Source organism: Cheilinus undulatus, linkage group 21, assembly GCF_018320785.1.
Source record: "Cheilinus undulatus linkage group 21, ASM1832078v1, whole genome shotgun sequence".
Classification (NCBI taxonomy): Eukaryota; Metazoa; Chordata; class Actinopteri; order Labriformes; family Labridae; genus Cheilinus; species Cheilinus undulatus.
In genome coordinates this window covers 23975446-23997206 of record NC_054885.1, presented here as the reverse complement: position 1 = coordinate 23997206, position 21761 = coordinate 23975446, and the positions used below count along the sequence as shown (strand labels likewise).

At 40.4% G+C, this 21761-nt stretch overlaps 1 protein-coding gene across 2 annotated transcripts in view; it reads left to right on the top strand.

The window, feature by feature from the left end:
• The first annotated feature begins 11237 nt into the window (after positions 1-11237).
• Positions 11238-21761, top strand: part of nfixb (nuclear factor I/Xb) — a 192497-nt gene continuing 181973 nt past the window's right edge. The window contains exon 1 of one of the 2 annotated variants that reach the window (XM_041777897.1): positions 11238-12203. In XM_041777897.1, the coding sequence (XP_041633831.1) occupies positions 12201-12203 (3 nt within the window). In that variant the 5' untranslated portion in view covers positions 11238-12200. The remainder of the gene's footprint in view (positions 12204-21761) is intronic. The other variant, XM_041777900.1, reaches the window with a different exon arrangement.

Sequence of the window (21761 nt, the reverse complement as noted above, 5' to 3'; positions counted from 1 at the left end):
GTTAAATAAAGAGAAGTCTACTTGCTTTTAAACAGTATCTTTTTAAAGCACAGAGCTGGATTGTGGTTTGCCAAAGTGGCTGGAATTTGGAACCCTGTCCTTTGTATTAATGCTTCCTGGCTGTGACCCAGCCTGTGACTAAGATTTATTGTGGGATCGCTTTTTTTTTCACTTCTACACCAGCATTCAAGTCAGGTGGGTGTCGTCCTTCCTTCTCTTCCTTGCTGTCTCCCTCTCTCCCATCTTTTTTCAATCTGTCTCCCTCTCCATCCCCAGACAGACCCTCCCATCAGTGCCCATTTCCCTCCGTCTGGCTCGTCCCTTTCCTTTTCACCCAGATGACCCTGCCACCACCCCGTTCCTTCTGTCTGTCTGGCTCTCCTATGCCCAGATGCCCCCCAACCCCTGCCCGCTCCAAACATCCTCCCTCTATCTCTAAGTATATCCATGGCTCTCTTTCCTTTCTCTTTTTCTTTATCTCTGTCCTCTCTGTGTGTTTCAAACAACGTCTCTTGCTCGCTCTCTCGTTCTGTCTCCCTTCTCCTCATCCTCTCCCACTGCACAGATGCCTGGCGTGGTTTGCAACAGCTGTCTCGCCATGTGCCACTACCAAGTGTTGCCTTCGACTGCCGGGCCGAGTTGGGCGGGGGTGGTAGTTTGGGGGTGGAGGGTGCAGAGTGGATTAGTCTTGAATATTCATGTTCTCTTGAATGTACAACCAAACAGAAAATGGCACCACAGAACAGGCTCCACCCATCGCTAAAAATGGAGGGGGGGTTTTGGGGTTTAAAGACAGAAGGGAGAAAAGGAAGGAGGAAGCAGGGAGGAGGAAAGATAGGGGAGTCAGGTGGGAGAGTATGGGAAATGGAGGCAGACGGAGGGACGGGAGGGGGACCAGACTGAGTGGCAGAGATCCATAAAATGATACCCCCTCACAACCCCCTTAGAGGTGTGAAAGAGGGGGCGCAGTGAGAGGAGGCATGGGAGGATACAGTCAAAGGAAATACGGTGCATGAATCGGAAAATAACAGAATGCAACAGGAATTTTTGAATATATAATGCTTTTCAATCTAATATCTTCAAAAATGATGGAAAGACATCAGGAAACAATGGCAGTTTATTTACAAGCAAAATGTCGATGGGTGTGGCTTTACAGTATGTAGCAATGAGCCATCAGTCTGACAGTGGATCATCAGACCAAAGCTGTTTCATTATTAGTGTGAGGATTTTTTTAAACCTTTTTCACACATGCACTGCACTCCAAACACTCCTGACATTGTTCAGGACAGGTTCAAATGAATTAATCTGTTTGCCCGGACCCTAGGCAGACTATTTTCTGACTGAGACTTAAGGACTCTGTGGAAGTAATAGGTTGTTTTCAATCACGTGATCTCAAATGTCTGTTGGGGGTCAGGAGGTTGGGGACAGTCATTAAGAATGAATGGGAACGGAGGAAAGTTTGTAATTTACAGCTCTAAATGAACCTCTACGCTACAGTTTTCATCACAAATTTTCTACGTACAATTAGGACGACCCCTACACTTTACAAAAAAGTATTTGTTTGTTTTTTGTTTTTTTTTTACCACAGTTGAAATGATTTACCTGGCATGGACGCAATCAACATTGTATTATGGCTGAATGAATGCAGATGTGTGTGTGTGCATGCTCGTTTGATTATGATTGATTGATTCTGTATTCCGTTGTCATCGTTTACCTGCCCAGGGACTACAGATGGAAATTAGCTAGCAAGCTAAATCTGGTAAGAAGCATCTTTTCTCTTTTGAGACTAATGTAATTTTCTACATTGTCCCTGACACATAAACTAAATAAACATCACAATTGACTCAGTCCTCCAGTCCTCCTTGCATCTGGTTCCATCTAGCCAGACGAAGGGCAAAAACAATCTTGAGGAGTCTTGTACTAAGCTAAGAAGCTAGCTGAGCCCCATTACCATAAAAAAAGTCCTTGCTGGACTTTCACAATGTGTGAAACAAATCCATCTGGCATGTCAGGTTAGAACTGCATAAGAGTTATTCAGAAGTTTGCAAACTAGGGGTGTGTCCAAGTTGACTTGCAGGTGGATGCACTACAGCTGTTTGCCATACAGCTTAAGGCCTATCTCAGCCTTACACCATAAGGCCTGCTACAACACAGATAAAAGTAAGGTAGAGACAGCCTTTCCAGTGTTGGACAGTAACAGAGTACATTTACTTGAGTACTGTACTTAAGTACATTTTTTCAGTATTTGTACTTTACTTGAGTGTTTGTTTTTTTTAAACTTATAACTTTCCCTCCATTACATTTCAAAGACAAATATTGTACTTTCGACTCCACTACATTTCTAAGAAGCTTGTTGTTACTCGTACCTTTTAGATTCAGCGTAGCTTTGTAGTCACATGTTGGTGTTTTTCTTTTCTAAAATGCAATTGGCCAAATGCTGTGCTCCTCACAGAAAGGAACCAATCACAATCACCACTCACACCTGGGATGGATTTTGGAAATAGGCTACGTCATCCTCGCTCTGTGTAGGAAGCTCTCCCACCTTCATTCAAACAAAACTCGGCAATGGAGATGGCAGAAGAAGCTCAAGCTGAAAAACCAGCACACCCATGGCCATATCTCAGCTCGATGATTGAGATTTCAGAAATGAGGAATGATTTGTATCATCAAAAATTAAATGACAATAGCTGTCCTTATTGTTTTTGATTGCACAACAATACAGCAATGTACTGATATTAGAAAATGTACTTTGTACTTTTGAATACTTAAGTATATTTAAATGCATGTACTTTTGAATACTTAATATTTTTAAAGTAAGTTCTTTAGTACTTTAACTTTAGTAAAATTTCCCTGGCAACTTTTACTTGTACTTGAGTAAGATTTGACCACGAGTATCAATACTTTGACTCAAGTACTGGAGTCAAATACTTTGTCCACCACTGAGCCTTTCCAATGTGGCAGCTGCTACTGTTCTGCTTCAAAACACCTATTCACAAATCAGTTGATGATGTTTACTCACCAATATTCCATACTCTGGTGTCTGGAGCATTGCATGCATGCAGTGGTTATGCTCCAACCAACATTGCATGCCCTTGCCCATGATGCATTTCTGGAGTGATGCCCAGTGGAGCATGGCCCTGAGAAACTGAAGATGAAAGATCACAATATCACAAGAAAACTACAAGTTCAAGTGGGAATTGTGAGATCACATGATAACAAGCCCAATCGGAGAATAATGTATGTAAACAACAGGTTACTTTTCCTATCTGAACTTAATTTGCGGTTCACTTCAATTTTTTTTTTTTTTTTTTTTTTGCTGCTACCATGGATATATTATGAAGTAAAAGGGTTAATGTTTTCTATAATGAAGGTCTAATATCATGTAAAAGCCTGTGGTTTTCCACCCTCAAATTTAAGCTATCTTCATCCATGGCATAATATTGCCTCTATGACCACCTGACCAACTGATGATCCACAGCTTGTCCTACGAGTTGTGACACAATGTTGACATAGCAACGAGAACCCATCAGGAGTCTGTGCATTGTGTTGTATTTTAAAGTTGACTGGATTCTTTGTGGGTTCTCCTTTATGCTTGGGTTAATCTGTTCTATGTGGATTGATGCATTTTGGAAGTGTCCTCTGCTGAAAATAGACCCAATGAACACTATATGGACAAAAGTATTTAGCCACCTTACTACTATACCGACAGGGACTGTAATGATATTGTTTTAAATATATATACTTTAATATGGACTTGCCCCCCTTCTGCAAATAAAAGCCACACTGAACTCATCAGACCATTTCTTTATAGTCCTTGCTTTGTGCTCTGGTGCACAACAATGTTGGAATAGAAAAGGGCCTTCCCCAACATGTTACCACAAAGTTGGAAGCATAGCATTGTCCAAAATGTCTTGGTATGCTGAAATATTTAGATTGCCGTCACTGGAGATAAGGAGCCTCGCCCAAACCCTGAGGAACAGAGCCAGACCATTATCCCTCCTCCACCAACCTTCACAGTTGGTACAATGCAGTCAGGCAGGTAGTGTTGTCCCAGCATCTGTCAGACTCACATTCACCCATCTGACTACCAAACAGAGAAGCGTGATTTGTCAGTCCACAGAACATATTTCCACTGCTTCACAGTCCAGTGTTGGTGTGCTTCACACCACCCCATCCAACATTTGGAATTGGATTTGGTGATGTGAGGCAGCTGCTTGACCATGGAAACTTATTCCATGAAGTTGCACAGTTTTCGTGCTTGCACTAATGCCAGTGGAAGTTTGGAACTCTTCAGCTATCTGCAGCACATTGGCTACTTGTACACAGTGAATAACCCTGCACTGTGATGTTACGTTGTCTTCTGATTTGTGGCTGAGTTGCTGTTGTTCCTAAACACTTCAACCTCCTAATAATATCCCTTACAGTTTACTGTGGCATATCCAGCAGGGATGAAATTTCATGAACCATCTTGTTGCAAAGGTGGCATCTATCACAGCACCACTGGGCACTTCAGAATGACCTATTTTGTATCACAAATGTTTGCAAATGGAGACTGCATGGCTAGGTGCTTGATTTAATACACCTGTGGCAAAGGGTCTGATTGGAACACCTAAAAAAAAAAGCACAAAAAAGTGCTTCTGGGACATGTCGGAGATGGATCACAGTAAAGATTCACTAGAAAGGGAGCAGCTTGCTCCAATGTGCGTCCCGGGTGCAGATTGCTGCAGAGAATGTGTAATTTAAGGGTTTTGGTATATAATCTTTACTATCAGCCTCATTTGATTTATATGATATGACCCCCAAGAACTTGACTATTGTAGAAGGTTTCTTTTCCATCTACTTGCTCTGCTACCAGCCATATCTAAACCAAGAAAGTATTTTGTTGCTGTGAGAGTAACACTGACAATTTCCTGCAATGTTTGATGAGTGAAAAAACAGTTTTGAGAAATATCAGCACCCTAGTGACCTTCGATTTCGATTAGTCTTTGTTTTAGTCTTTAAGCAAAGTTTTGTTTGATTGAAAACTTTTGTAGCTTTCACTTTTTTCTTTATCCAAAAATTAACAACTCAATCCAACTAAGATCAGAGAAATGCAAGATTCTGTATTCAAAAAAACTGCTTCTGGGAGTCCAAAATGCTTATGTGACCACTTAAATAGGCTGATGTTATGTTATCTACATATGTATTATCTTCATCAAGTTGTTCAAGGCTTTTAAAGCTGTGCAACACCAGCAGGATGCAAAGGTCTTCTAATCAGGGTCTGCTGGGGTCCTTCATACAGGACTTTAAACTCAAGGAGACTGCATTTGAGGCTGTTACTCCTAAGCTTTAGAACAGTCTCCTGCTAGAACTGAGAATTGTGGAAACTGTGGGCATTTTAAAAGCAGTTGAAGACCCATCTGTTTAGACTTGCTTTAGTTCAATCTGTCTGCTTTTATTTAATTGTCTTTTATAGTCTGCTGCAATTTCTCTGTTTTATTGTTTTATTGTGAGGGACTTTGTGGCGTCTGTTCTTAAAAGGTGCTATATAAATATCTCCACACTAGTTTTCATGTTAGCATAAAAGAAAGCACTGATTAAGGGAACATTATTGTTTTGCATATTTGTTAATGATCTAGAGTACTGAGATGAAAATTGATGGTGGTGCTGGAGTATATGGAGGCCCTAAGCATACACATACATTTCATTCTACTCCTGTTTGCTCAATGAGTATTTCCAGTTGTTTTCTGCATATCTCGACTTTTCGGTTTTCTTGTGATGATTTAGTTTCTGTCAATCTTTGGGAACAGCTTAAATGTACTTTATAGTCAAAGGATCACTTACATAGCAGCAACACTCAAAAAGGCATTACATTTTTTGAGGCAACCTGGCAAAAATATCTTCCAAATTTATGAGTTTTGTCATCACCAGAGTCACTGGAGCTATCATGTAAAAACTATGAATGTCTATGCAAAATTCTTGGTAGCCTTTAAAATTGTCAGTATTCTCTTACGGTTTTCTGTAGGTGATAAACAGATTCTAGTAGTGCTGAATTAAAAGTCTGGGATTATCAGAGTCAGAGGGATTCATCTTCTTGGGACCCTGATTTTCATTATTTTCATATCAAACCATCATTGTGCATGTGTAACTCGTATACATACAGCTATTATGTCAGTAGGATTTTTTAGGCAGGATCACAGAGGTGTAATATTATCCTAACAGCAAAAAATGACTGTAGTAAGAGCAGTGGATTGAAAACTCATAATGGAATTATAAAAAATGATCCACAATGGATGTGTGGGAGATCCTGCATGACTGGATGAACACGTAAAGTAAAAGGATGAAGAGTGGGAAAATGAGAGGGACAGATATGCAGAGAGAAAGAGGGAGCGAGGAGATAGCGGATAGATGATCGACAGTTGGGGTGAGGGGCAGCAGATCTAAGCGGACCGAGGCTCTGGTGGCTCTTCCTCTCGCTTTCATGGAGAGCCAGGAAAAGAGATTATAGCAGCCCTGTTTTTTTCCTATGGGGGGTGTAGAGAAGGGGAGGGGGTTGACCATACTTTTCCCTTTACCACCTCCCCCTTGTCCTTCCCCTCTTCTCAGATGATGACACTCTCTGGTGGTACCGGCTGGACTCAAACCAGAGAAAATCATATCACTGAGCTCCACTTTTCAGTCTTCTCGATGACAAATGATGCAATTTATTATAGATTTTACAAAGGAGGGAGATCTCTCTCCTTTTTGAAAGTTTAGAGCTTTGTAATGCAGCACAGAATTTTTTTATGTTCAGTACCCAACCTCTTTGTGCTGCTTCATGGTGCCTCTGAGAAGCTGTGCTTCATTAAGGGAACAAGAGCATTTGGATGTGCATGTTATCACTCACTGTGTGACTCACAAAGTGCTTACTGCTCTTGAGTAAACACCTTTCTCACACTCATCCACTTACCCAACCACTGCTGCATAAACAACTCACACACACAAACACAATAACACACCCCAGCTCTCTCTTCTTTTCTCTTATACACAGCACATAAGAACAGTGAGTTAATCAGACCTATAAACCCTCCTTGCTGCTGGAAGATAAGCAGTGTGCTGCTAGCCCTGCCCTCCTGAGAGCTGCACTCCTCTAGCGCTGCCGTGGAGCCGCCTGATAAGGCAGGGAAGTGTAGGATACCCTCAGAGATCCAGGCAGGCACACATATACACACATGTGCACTCACACAGCATGGTATCACTTCGCCAGGTCCTCTTCAGGGCCAATCGGTTCAAAGGGCCTCAGGCTCCACCAATCAGCCTTCTCCATCAGGTGTTGTTAATCTCAGCACTCACCCTGCAGGTGGACTGAATATGTGTGTGTGTGATTGTATTTTGATTAGCTGTGTGGTTGAAGTTAATGCAGCCTGCTGTATATTAAAAAATGCAGAAAACAATCGATAAGCGATCAGATTTTCCTGAGCTGTCTGATTTTTTTTTTCCTTCAGAGGTGACAAAATTCAGAAACAGGCTGGATTTTTTTTCTTCATATCGCAGATCTGTTTCCACCCCCACACACTTACACACAAAGAGACACAAAACTTTGTTCTCTGATCAAAACATGGTCTCACTTTCTATATATCTGAGGTAGGCTAAGCCACCTTCAGTCTGATCCTGCTTAACTGGGTTCTCTCACCTTAATATTGAATGAAAAAATATGATTTTCAACACTTTTAATTCAATTTTTTTTCTCTTTAATATGTTTTTGTCTAAATTTGTAGTGATGTAATTCCTGCCATATTCTTATCTCATCCTGTTGATGTTTTGTACAGGCTGTGAGCATCTAACAAATAAAATAGTCAAGCTGTCCAAACTTTTCTATATAAACCTGGATCTTTTGGTTCTCTGTTTTATTGAGAGTAGGCTTCGTGTACTTGAATGCTGGTATACACTTTTTTTTTTTTTTAAGAACAAAACTCCACTTTCAAACCCCTTTCACTTACCTGACTGCTGAAATCACATTCAAAAAGTGCCTCATTTATATATTTGTTTATGGTAATACAACTGGCCAGCCTCACCTTGAAAATCTGACGCATTTTGTATTTTTATGACATAAAATCCTTTATGCAGAATTAATATTTTAAATGAAGCATTTCTTTGACAAATTTAATTTACTACCATTATTCAGACAAAAAAAAAGTTTGCCTTGATTTACATTTTTTAACATGTAGTTTCGGATTCAGTGTTTGTGAAGTCCATTATTTTACTTGTACCTTACAGGCCTTGCTGATGCCTGATTGTGACTGTGGAGGTAAAGTTAACATCACCTAACATCCGGGTATTCCTCACACGTTGTAACGCTGACCTGTCAGCGACATCCATCTTCCTCATCAGCAGTTCTTTAGGGTCACTCGGTGCAAACCAGCAGCAGCAGCAGCAGCCTATCCGGCCTGACTGGCACCACTTCGAAGTTGGCGCGGGTCAAATGCGTCTTAATTCAGACTAAAAGAAATAAGAGAATGGCCGTGAGTCGGGCCTGTTCCACTGTCCGTGCCAAGGTCAGCATTCTTCGCCAGGCCGTTGCCTGGTGGAACTTTTGTTTCCCGGTTTGTGTAAACCTCCGGGGAGAGATGATACAGGAGCGCGAGAGGAGAGGGGGGAAAATAAAGTTTGCAAATGAGCGCGAGCTCCTGTTAGAGACGAACAGGGACGCCGTGCGTGCGTGGCGCACGCGGGATGAGGCCTGTGGAAAGGTACAGACGGACAGTCTAGAAGTTTCTGCGTGCAAGGACGCCCTAACGTGATGACGCGTTAAGCACACTAGAATGTGATATAACATCTAAGATAGAAAAGTTCCCATTTAGAGAACAGGGCATTCTGTCTGCTCTACAAGTGGCTCATAAATGACAGTTGGTCCCATCCTTATAAGGATGTCAAGGTTTTGGACACGTGGCCTTCAGGGTCACTGAGAGGACTGTTTCCTCAAATATTGCACCATTTCTGCCTCTTTACTAACAAGTTAAATTCTTTTAGGCTTCATCACTCCTTTCTTTAATATTCTTAAATGAATCCAGAATTTGTCTCAAATGAATAAAACATTTTCCCCCAGAAAATCCCAGGACATTTAAACATCTCCAGCAGATTAAACCAATAGGCCATCTAGTGCAGTGATGCATTTAGGTGCTAACCTTTATGTGTTGGTTACAGCAAATCCAGGAGGTGTGAGGTCAAATAGCATATCAGAACAACAACAAACTAAAATAAAATAAGTTTAAATTAGACCAAAGCATTTATCATCTCAGTAAACATTTATCCTACATTACACAGCATTTATTCTACTGTGAACTGAATTGACCATGTGTGCATGTCGACTGCATTTCTACTTGTTACTGTGCGTTGTTCTTGGTGCACGCGCTCACTTTAACTACTGAGTGAGCTCGTGCAGGCCTAGAAACAGTTTTGACATGAAGCCTCTACAGGCCGCTACTCCAGAAGGCCACACACACTCTCACACATTCACACACACAATTAGATGTGCTGCTTTAATAATTCAGTGGCTGTATTTGGACACAAATATATTCCGTTAATATTATATTATTAATATAATATATATAATGATAATATTTACAAATATTGCGCATCCACGTGACAAAATTTGGATGCATTTTTACTGATAGCAAGGCTAGAGTGAAAAAAGCTTAATAATGAAGACAAATTCATCACTCTCTGGTGCTTTGACTAAAATCAAACATTTAGAGATCTTTATTAATAAATATCCATTAACTGTAGACCAACCTTTTCATGGTTTTTTTTTCGTGTCAGTCTTAGTCGAAAAAAAAATAACCGAGAGTAAAAGTAAAAAGAATGAAAACAACGTTGAATAAACGTGAATTTTTCACCTCTTATCTATGTTTCTATGAAATAAAAAAACAATTTTAATCATTAAATATGAAGAGAGTGTTTTTTATTATAATACACTCCTGTTTTACTGCATCATGGATCAAAATGACAAAGTTACTGACAGATTGGAGTGCTCTCATATATATTTAGTTGTGCATCAGCTGACTGTTTCACATGAAATGATGCTGAAATGAACCCGTTGTTGATAAGACAGATATGTCATTATGGAGAGAAAAACTTTGAAAATAGATCTATTTATTTTCACTGATATAAATTTTAACAGGCTATAAAATATAAACGCATACATTTTCATTAAAAGGTCAAACAGTCACACTGATCAATCCTCCAGCATTTTTTTTAAAAATGAATTTAAAAGCGAGACTTTCTCCCAGCTTTGTGTGGCTGTTTAAAAATGCTGCTTCAGGAACTTCACTGTTCTCTCTGAGTGTAACATTTCAGCTTCTTTCTAACCCCGAGCCCATACGCTTTTTATTTGTCTGTTTGTAAAGTGATCAAGATGAACCAATACAGACTCAATTGGTGGCAGGTGGGAGCCATTTTGCCAGATCTCATCATTTTATTGTGTGACGTCCGCAGTTGCGCACTTCCGTTAAGAGCTTCAGTTTCCATAAAAGGTCAGAACAACTTCTGTAATTAATTAGTGGCTGTGCCAGTCTCTCGTGGAGCCCAACTCTTGATTTTCTATTGACATTTCCGGTGATAAGTTGATGTTTGTGCTGAATAAATACAATGAGCCAGGAGTCGTGCACCTGCTCTTCCCTAACTAAACCACTGCTGGATTCAGGAGCACAGGCGCACTCCTGTCATTGATGCTGATTTAACTATTGGCTTATTAGTTCATCAGCATTTTTGGAAGTGAACTTAAATTCCTGCTGAAGAAGTTTGGAGTGGTGGCTGTGCGTACAGTCTGGAAATATAGGAGATGTAAGACATAATGCACGTGACAGAATGAAATCAGCTGAAATATTCTTCCCCCCCACAGCAGGATGTATTTGTCCAGTAATCTGTCATGAAGACCCTGAGCTGTGCTTCTGTGTCCCACCTTGAGTGTCAGCTGAGCCTCTTTATTCAACTATTTAAAATCAGATAATAGGCTGCAGGTTTTATTTGTTTTTTTTTAGCTTAAAGTGTATCCCGTTGGAGATCAAGCGTTTGATTGACAGCACGTCAAAATCTCTGCGTGTTAATTAAAAACTTGAAAGTGTTGTAAATGAGAAACTGAGCTCATTTTGGGGGTTTATCTGAAGCTCCGCTCGCTTCCTCCCGCCCTCTCCGTCGGCCCCGAGCTGCCCCTACACTTTTGCCGGTGAGAGCTACTAATCCCCTGCGTCCATGGTTTACTCTGAGCCCGTATTTAATTCCTCTAAACCCCCAGCTGCCGCCCTGGTTACTCACTGCACACGACAGACTGTGAACCGCTCGGGTTATTAATAATTCACCAGCCCTCCGCTCCGCTTCTCCGGCCGCCGGCCGCAGGACACAGCACGTCCCCGCCGGTGCCTGCAGCCGCGCCGCTTTTCACTCTTGTTTACTTTATTTAGCTGCTCGTCATCTTTCGGTGAGACACGCTGGTTTCACCTCCTTGTTCCTGATCAGCCTACTGACTGTCCCGGCTGGCATTGCCCTCCAGGTCCCGCTGGTCGCATCAACACTGTTGTCTCTCTTCGCTGCCACATGGCGGGTTTTGTTTTAGACGTCGTCCTCTCCGCAACTTTCCCCGGACACTGAGGGGGGCAGGTGGGGTCGCTGGACCGACGTGGAGCTCCGTATTCCCTCCCAGCAGAATCGGAGCATGCACACGGCAGAGAGCGCTTCGTCGTCCCTTCTGCTGGAGCAACAGCTGATTCTGTGAGCGCGTAAGCAAAGGGTGCAAGCTACTTACTGTGGGTGCACAGCCAGACTCCTGCTCGGTCACTCGGGCTCAGGCGGGAACTGTGTCGGTGGCGCAGAGCGCGAGGACTCGGTGGACATTACGTTACCGGGATAGACTGGAGAGAGAGAGAGAGAGAGCAGCACGCGAACACGGAGCATTTTTCATGGAAATACCCGAAGATAAACACCTTGTATGAAAAGTCGGGAAACAGATCACTTGGATTATTCGGCGCTGTCCTCTTTTGCCCGGACTGAAGACTTGACCAGAAATTATTTAAAAAATGTTTACCATGCAGCAGGCCGTGTTTTAGGGCTCTTTTGCTTCCGGTTTAAGGCCCAACTGAACAAGAAACCGAGCGGTTTTCTCTCTCCCACACACTTTTTTTGGAAGCAGAACTTTTGAGAGTGGAAAATGGGTCTTTGAGAGAGTTGGCACATCTCCACACACCACAATGGTACGTGCTATGTAAACCAATAATTTGCTCATTTATACAGTCAGATTCATTGTAGCTGATCATAGATAAAACGACACACAGTCAGAACTTCAAAGTGTAGAATGATGAGTATTTTCTTGTGTGTGTTATCCTTTTTATTCTGGGTAGATTGTAAGAAACAGTCACCAAAAGTGTCCCAAGTCCCTCCACCTTCCTGCAGTGACAGCTAAACTTTTTTATTATTGCTACTTTATTTAGAAAGGTGACATTTTGAATCCCTGACTTTATTTTTCATTACATTTTCCTAAACATTTTTTATTTGCCTCCTGATGAAATCAGTGTCCAGCCTTCCCACTTCAGCCCCCTGTGCCTTTGTATCCACATGGAGAACCTGAGTCCTCTCATTGCATTGGTCTCTGCTCCTGTCTGTACACTATTAATAGCCACATATATGATACGCGCTATCGCATGTCATACAGTGTGAGCAGCTAATCAAGAAGCGTTGTAAAGGTTACATGATGACATGGGAGTCATTTGGCTCTAAGAGGAGGGAACTTTTTGCGCCAACATTCAATCATGCGCTTATATTTTGTTTGTGCGTAATTACGCACAGCGGCTTAGACCATTACCTTCATGAACCAGGTGATTTATTCATGCAATTCAGAGAAATCCTGTGACATCACACAGCAAAGGTTACAAACACTTGTCTGGGAATCTGACCACGTTTAGCATTCTGGAGCAACGTTTGAAATTGTTCTTTAATTTTTCACCTCATTTGCCCCTAACAGAATTTCTGTTTTGACTGGCAAATGTGTTCCCTATCACATTTTAAAAACATTCATTTAAATGCAAAATTAGTAATAAGAAGCCTGTTTGATACAGAATTATGATGTACAGCTTACACATCCTTGACCCTCAGAAATTCTTGTTTTGGCATGAAATGAGTCAAGTCAGGCTTTAGTTAGGGGAACCTCCCACATACAACCTTGAAGCTGCTCAGATAGCAGGAAGGGATCTTATTTGCACATGAATATGGAAGATTATTAGTATGAATAATTATTTGTTTACGAGCATCCAAGCTGACATGGCAGCTGCCCAAGACGCTCATCAGTAAAAATGATACAGAATTCAGGACAGGCCTCACATGGGATTATCTCAGCTTGTTATTCTCCTACTTATAGCAGATACTCACCTCTTTTTTAAGTAGGAGAGGATATATGATGAATCTGTGCCAGATATTTCAGTTGCATGTTAGTTTAGTCAGAATGCACTGGAGGCATCTGTCAATCAGTGTCAGGATTCCTTTAGCTTCCCCCGAGGCTGATGCTCCATCTCTGACAAACAAATAAACTCTTTAACTCCACTTCTGTAGAGATGATCTGTACCACAGGCTCTACAAGTTACAGATTTGTTTAAAATTATAGGAAATATGAAAAAAAAAATGGGTAAAAAAAGAGACAAATTTAAAGCTTTAATTTACTTTAGACCTTCATAATAGCAACATTAATCAGTTTTGATTAAACTTGTATATTGAAAGTACCCACTACTCTCATTCATGGTCAGAACTATATGATGTATAAGATTAGAAAGTAAGATACATAATCATTTAGTGTTGTGTAAATAGTTTTGGTAATTGTATGCTGCATTTTGTGTGAGTGTGTGTAGTGTGTGTAGTGTGTGTGTGCTGTCTTCCTGATGGTGATGTGAAAAGCGGTTTTCCAGACTTGTGTGATCTCCCTCTTGGCTCTTGCTGCCAGTGATGTCATCCCTCACTGTATACGGAATATTGTGCTATAATGTTTGTCCTGGCCTTGACTTTTCCCTGGAATAATAAACAAGACTTCAAGCGGACTGTGATAGCCTATGTGAAGTGTACACTTTTAACATGGAAACTCTGATATTCAAACTCAGACAGCATAAATAGTTGGCTCAGTTGGCTTTGTCAGGTCAATTAGTTTCGAAGCAGTTCTGTTGATTGTAAAGGCTGGAAACAAGACTTAAAGTTCCCTTGAAATTAAATATTTTTTTGTATGATTTGGTTAGGTATCCAGCCAAGTAATTCTCAATGGCATTTAAGAGTTAGTCATTCCTGGGGAGCTGAATGCACTTTGGAGGATAAAGATTGATCTGTATCAGATGAAATGTATTTTAGATGTCTCTCCCATTATACACATTACTTAATGTCTAGTTTGCATCTTTGGACAATTGCTGTTTCTGTTTGAAGATCACACATTCAGCAGTACGCTCCACTATAAATGCCTATGAGCAAGTTCAGTCCTTTACGTGTTTTCTAAGGAAAGGATTCAGGCGCCCTTTACATTTTTTCAATTTTGTTTTTCTGCAGCCTGATTGATCTACAGTCAGTATCCCCTTCATACAAAGTGAAAACAGAATTTCAGTTTTTCTTGCAAATGTATTAAAAATCAAAAACTGAAATATCACAATGACATAAGTATACAGACCTTTTACAAAACGCCTATTTCTCTTGATCTTTGCTAAAATGTTTCTACACCTTGATTGGAGTCCACCTGTGGTAAAATAATTTAATTGGACATGATTTTGAAAGGCCCACACCTCTTTATAGAAGGCCTCACAGCTGACGATGCATATCAGAGCAAAAGCCAAGCCATGAGGTCAAAGGAACTGCCTGCAGAGCTCAGAGACAGGATCACTCAAGGTACAGATCTGGGGAAAGTTACAATCAAAGTTCTGCTATGGAGTTAGCAAAAAACTCCAAGTTTGCAGCAAAGTTGTTTTCCACTCAGGAGAGTCCTCCGTCTAACAACTTTGTCATAAGCTTGGATTGCTGGAGGGCTACAGTGATGTTTGTCCTTCTGGGACTTTGTCCCATCTCCACAAAGGATCTTTGAAGCTCAGTCACAGTGACCATTGGGTTCTTGGCCGCCTCTTTTATAAAGGTGCTTCTCCCTCAAATATTCTATTTGGCTGGACAACCAGCTGCCATTGTGCTTTTGGGAACTTTCAGCGTAGCAGAACTTTTTTGTAGCTTTCCCCAAGTCCACAACTTGAACAATCCTGTCTCTGAACTCTGCAGGCAGTTCCTTTGACCTCATGGCTTGGCTTTTGCTCTGACTTGCATTGTCAGCTATGAGGCCTTCTAAAGAGAGATGTGTGCCTTTCTGAAACCTGTCCAATCAATGAAATTTACCACAGATGGACTCCAATCAAGGTGTAGAAACATCTCAGCAAAGATCCTGAGAAATGTGAGGAACCTGAGGGAAATTTCAAGAGTTGTTGCAAAGGGTCTAAATATGTATGTCATTGTGATATTTCAATTTTTTTTAAATAAATTTGCCAAATGTGTACTGAGTGTAGATAAATGAGAATAAAATGTTTTTTTCTAATGTAGCATTAGTTTGCAGCATAAAAAAAATGAAAAAAGTAAAGGGCTCTGAATACTTTCTCACTGTTACACTTGCATTAAGTTGGAGTTACTTAGTAGTTAGTTTTTCAATTCTTTGCAACAAAGACAGAGAGTTCTTACCTACTGTATTTGTATTATTCAGGTTTAAAAACAAGCTGCATCCTACAATACCCATAATGCAGCCCAAAATTGTTTATTAACCTTCCCTGTCTGCTTGATGCCCAAATCTTACATGCTCCATCTGTCAAACACATTCTAGTTTAAAACCAACTTCAAGGTAACCTTGATCACATCACATCACAGCAATTTTCCTCACACTTTAGAGAGACATTATGCTCACAGGCTGAGTACTTTTCTTCATGACAGATTACAGAAGGTGTTAAATCAATGGAATTATCACCAAAAACTGCATACAGTCATACTCACCTTAGCATTTAGTTTTCCCTTAGGTTCTCTCCAGGTACTGTCTTCCTCCCACAGTCCTAAAACATGCTTGTTAGTCTGATTGGTGACTGAATTGTCCATAGGTGTGACTGTAAGTGCCTAGTCTCTATATCAGGGTATATACAGAAAATCTGACTCTAAACTTTAATACTTTCAAGAACGTCTTCATACATTTTAAGACCTGCATCGTCAATTTCCCATTACATAGGCGGCACAGCTGTGTGTATGTTTTGAGCTGGTTGTAAGTTAAAGATGTGACAACGGAACGGAAATCCTGTAATATTTATTGTCATAGGATGTAAATCAAGCTTACATGGAAAATTTTGAGATTGGACTATCAGCAAATAGACCTTGGTTTAGTACTATAAGGTAGCTTACAATGAGAAGTTCTACTCCAGCAGCCTAAACACAGCTACACCACAGTCTTAAGTACCTATTTACAACACTGCTCTTAAAACTACAAAACCAGAGCAGCATATATTTGGGTTTTGAGGAAAGAAAAAAAAGACAAGGCATTATTGCCCATTTCAGGATACTTGATGGAAACATCGGGATACTGATGTTTCCATGATCACGTTATTGTTGCAGCTGGACCCTTTTTCTTCCTGACTTGTTTAACGTCTGGATTGATAATGTACACAAATACAATTACAACGTGATTTTTTTTTAATGGAAACGAAAACACTAGAGCTAGTACAATCACTTTTTCCACTGCAGTTTTCATAAGTCAATCAATTATTCATTTTTTAAATATAGTCTTAATAGTATAATATGACTGTTTAAAGGGGGAGTTGAGCTGCAATCTTAATTCTGAAAGAGACCCAACATCTAAGATCTACCATGAGCAAGAATTTTGCAGCAGTGCCAAACAATCCCTTTCAACAGGCAGGAACCTCAAGCAACACCAGACTTAACTGTTGGACAGACGACTGCTGCAAGAAAGTGGCAAGAGGAAGAGGTACTTTCAGAGTTTTCTTAAAGAAAGTGACTAAAACCATGCAGAGGTCTGAGCACGGTTTGATTTTTTATGACTAAATACGATACCAAGCCAGGATGGATATTTCTCACTGTGTAAAGGAAGCCTCGCTTCATCTCATCAAGCTCAGCCTGATCACGTAACACTCCTCTATCTTACATCTCATTTCTACCTCTGCCTCAATTACTTTATCAAAACTTAACCCGCTCATTAATTGGTTTCACAAGATACCCCAGACTGCACAGCAGCTGTGTAACCGAGTAATTTGAATCTACTTAATTTGGAAGGTGTTGGTATCTTCTGCCTCCTGAGTTTAATTTGGAAAAAGAAAAAAAATCACAACAACAATGCATGTATTTTTCCTCCCCCCCTTCCACTTTAGGGCCTTAATGAGGAATTAGAGCCAATAGCATTATTCATTAAACAGAGCTTGCCAGCTATTTATCACTGAAACAATATTAGCATATTTGTTTAAATTTTCAACACTTTTTCATAGCATTCGTAACCAGGTTTAGCATTTTTAATAATCTGGCATCCAACACAGCCTACCAAATTGAATGCTGAAAAAAGAACCAGTGGCAAGCCCCAGAAACACACTAAAAATTCTTTATAAACACACACATACACACACTCTTCTCTAATTACCGCCTCCCCTGCTCCCTGTCTCATTCCTCACCTCCTGAGATGCAGGTGTAAAATATCACATTTTTCCAGCATTTCTCCCTGAGGTGGCGCTGGCTTGGACTCACACAACGTAAATTTCCCCTTTCATATTCCCCCACACATTTTTTTCTACAAACAAGTTCCCCCTCCCATCCCTCCCTCTCTTTGATGTGCTTGCCACATCTGCACAGGTTTGTTAGCTTGTTACCAGGTGAAGAATGAGGATACAATTAGGGCTGAATGAAGTGGGACTAGGAGGATGTCAGTTATGGTTTGTGGTTGAAAAAGAAATGCTCTGATGTTCTAGAAAGTGTTAAGGTTACAGAGTCAATGCTACAAATGTTTAGGATGCTTCTGTGGAAGAATCAGAAGGTTGTTAACAAGCAGTCATGAGGATACTGGCAACTCATGGCCTTGTGTGTCCATAAATTTAAATAAATCAGCTGGTTTTATTGTGATTTCTCATGTATGACTGAGACAGGAGAGGGTGGGTCTTAAGCACCTATAAAAATTATTCACCCCCTTTGATGTTAAATCCATTCAGTGATTTTATAAATCAATTATGGTCAATATAATCTAGCTTTTTTTTTTTTGACAAAAAAGGACATCTTAAGGTCAAAGTGAGAGCAGATTTCTGCAAAGTAATGTCAACTTAACAAAAATGCGTAGAGTAAAATGAGTGGTAGCCAAGTGATGCTAGTCTCGCAGATAGTAAAATGGTGATCACCTGAGTGCAGTGAATGTGTGTCAAGTAATTGTAGTATAAAGATACCTATGTCTGGAAGGTCCGGTCACTGGCTAATCCGTATTCCTGGATACCATTACACCATAAAGACAAAGGAACACTCCAAGCAACTCAGAGAAAAGGCAACGGAAAGTATAAGCGAAGGGATGGAAACAAAAACATTTCCAAGGCACTAGACATCCCCAGGAGTTCAGTTATATCCATCATCAAGAATGTAAATCTGCCTAGATCAGGCCATCCTTACAAACTGAGTGAGCGTGCAAGGAGACAAGTGATAGAGAGATAACCAAGACACCTATGACTGCTCTGAAGAAATTACATGCTTCAGCAGCTGAGTTGGGAGACTCTGCAGACGACTGTTGCCTGGTTCTTCACCAGTCAAGCCTTTACGGAAAACTGGCAAAGAGAAAGCCACTGTTAAAGAAAATTCATTTGAAATCTCATCTAGAGTTCTCTGTGTGGGAGACTTCAAGGTCAAACGAAAGAGTTATTTGGTCTGATGAAACCAAAATGGTGCTTTCTGGCCATCAGACCCAATGCTAGTGGTGGACGCCAAATACCGCACATCACCACAAACACACCATCCCCTCTGTGAAGCATGGTGGTGGCAGCATCATGCTGTGGGGATGCTTTTTGCAGCCAGCTCTGGAAGGCTTGAAAAGGCAGAGGGTAAAATGAATGTGGCAAAATATAGCAAAATCCAGGGGGACAATCTTAGTCTGCAAGAGAACTAATGCTTGAGAGAAGATTTCTTTTTCAGCAAGACCCTGATCCAAAGCATACAGCAAAAGCTACATAGACATCAAGGTGAATGTTCTGGAGTGGCCGAGTCAAAACCCAGATCTCAATCCGATAGAGAATTTGGACTTGGACTTGAAAAGGGCTGTTCACGCCACAACCCCATGCAACCTGACAGAGCTGGAGCTGGAGCAGTTTTGCAAAGAAAAACTGGAGAAATAGCTATATTTCATTCAACAATACATAGAGAATTACAAAAGAGATTAATCAAAAATTTTTGCTTTCTTTCCAAGAGTAAGTTGGGCGTAGCTTAACGTAAACCTCTAACAGGGTAAACTGGGATCCTGGCTGTCTAAAAGTGTGAATATGCTATGGTCTCCCAGTCATTAAATGCAAAACTAGGTGAACTTCAAGTTATTTATAAAATAAGTGCTTTTAAAATTTCTTGGAAAAAATACCCTTGGAAAAATATGGCCACATTTTTATGTCTCTCTGACACTGAGATTGCCAAGTTTTGTCCTATTATGCCTTTTTACATTCATGTACTTGCACAAGTTTAACAAACAAAACCCATGGAGTAAGTCAGGCAACATAGCACTGTATGACTGAATGTTGTGGTGGAATGTCATATCACAGAAAGCAGGACTGAATTGTTTCCGACACACGACTGATTCTCAAAGTTTATGTGCTGACACCATAGAGTGCCTACGCTGTGATTAATCAAGTTTCTTTTGAAAACTTCCACAGATGAAGAGTGTGCAGTTGTGTAACCAAAATTTCAAACATGCTACAAATTCATTCATGGGGTCTGATCAGCCCCCCCCCCCCCCCATGCAGTGAACAACAAACAACAAATGATCAGGCTGAAATTCTACAGACTTCATTTGGGTCAGATTTGACCTAGAATCACACCATGTATGTCTAGTCTAGGAGGTGTTCGTTTGTAGTTTTCACATTTGAAGGCATAAAGCTAGCAGATACCAAAAGTATCTACCTTAAGTTATGCTAGCTCACTAACACTGTTAATGTTGAGCTCTTTAGGACTACATACGTGAGCCTGCCATTCATCCAGATAGCATTATGGATACAAATAATACAATCCATATAGTTGAAAGACAGTTAAAACACATCTTTTCCCCTGTTTTTCTCCTGTGTTCCAGCAGCACTACGCTCATTAGCTAGTTGCTATGTGTTTTTTCTTTGGAAGCTGGTTAGGTAGCATAAGTTTAAGAGGACCATATTTTCAATGTGATTTTTTATCAGTGTACTTTCAACACCAAGGGAAGTAACTCTGCAGATGAAAATCCCGTTTCCTAAGATCGACTGAAATGGTATTTGATTTTTTTTCTGTTCTTTAAATAAAAAAGCACTGACTGGCAATCACAGACTTATAAGTACAAAGTGTTGCAGGGGGCATTGTTTGGGTATTGCATTTGGCTAGAATTGGGACAGGGGTTGTTCAAAATAGGAAATATAAGAGTTTAGTTTTTGTCAGGACACCGTACGCAGAGCTTGAAAATAGGACTGTCCTTGTCTAATCAGGACATATTGTTACCGTATGGATGAAGTGTTTGGAGAACTTTGTGCCATGGCCCAGAAAACAAAACAATGAGCTGATGCTAACTGCAGAGCAGAGCATAATTTTCTGTGGGCTTGATACGAGAAATCCCTTTTCACATGGAAAAATACAGTCATTAGATTGACTCTGCAAGTAAAATGCCAATGGGAAATCCAAGGGTATTTTTGGATTTAATTCTAGTCTCCAAAATCCTTAAAATCTTGAAGGATTTTTTAAAATGGGCAAAAAGAAAATTAAATCTTTGAATAATTCTGAGAGCTATTTAAGTGTTAATGATGCTCTGAGCCTGTTTTAGCTGTAGGCATGACCATGTGGATAGGGCATATGCCACATATACATGTATATAAAAACACACATATTAATAATGAATACCAGGCTCCATAAAACTGATGGAGAGGGAGCGGGAGAGGGGAAAGGGGGTCAATGCTGCAGGGAGTGACATCAAACAATTTGAAACAATTGAAACAAATCATGGCCTCTCTGAGGTTTGGAGATAGAGAGGGACAGAGAGAAGTGGTCATCAGATGTTACATTTTTAAGACCTGTGTGTTCCCTTATCATTTGTATCCCTTAAACAGAGCAGGCATGTATTCATGCTCTAATACACTATATCCAAGCTCAAATAACACAGTTTGATGAAAATATGTACTGATTGACTGTCTGTATCTCACAGATTGCTTTGCCAACTCAGTCTATACAAGGTAAGGATAATAAAGAATGAGACTGCCTCATAAGGATAAAACCAGTCACACTTAGTGTTATATATTAAAGGCTGGGTATTCACACACAACTGTTGTAAGTTTCCAATCAGTGACGTCTTTAGTTCACTGCTAGTGTTTTTGCTGCGTCTGAAAATGATTCACTTAAAGTTGGGCAACTTTCTGGAAAATCTGGTTTTCCTACAATATCCAAAATTACAATTATTATTTTCTTTTAAGTATTGTTATTCCAAACATCTCCATAAATGTGCTTGCATTCCTTTTGATCAGGAGTCAGAAGTTTTGGGACAACATTGACACACACTTTTGTCATGCTCAACTTTCATGCAG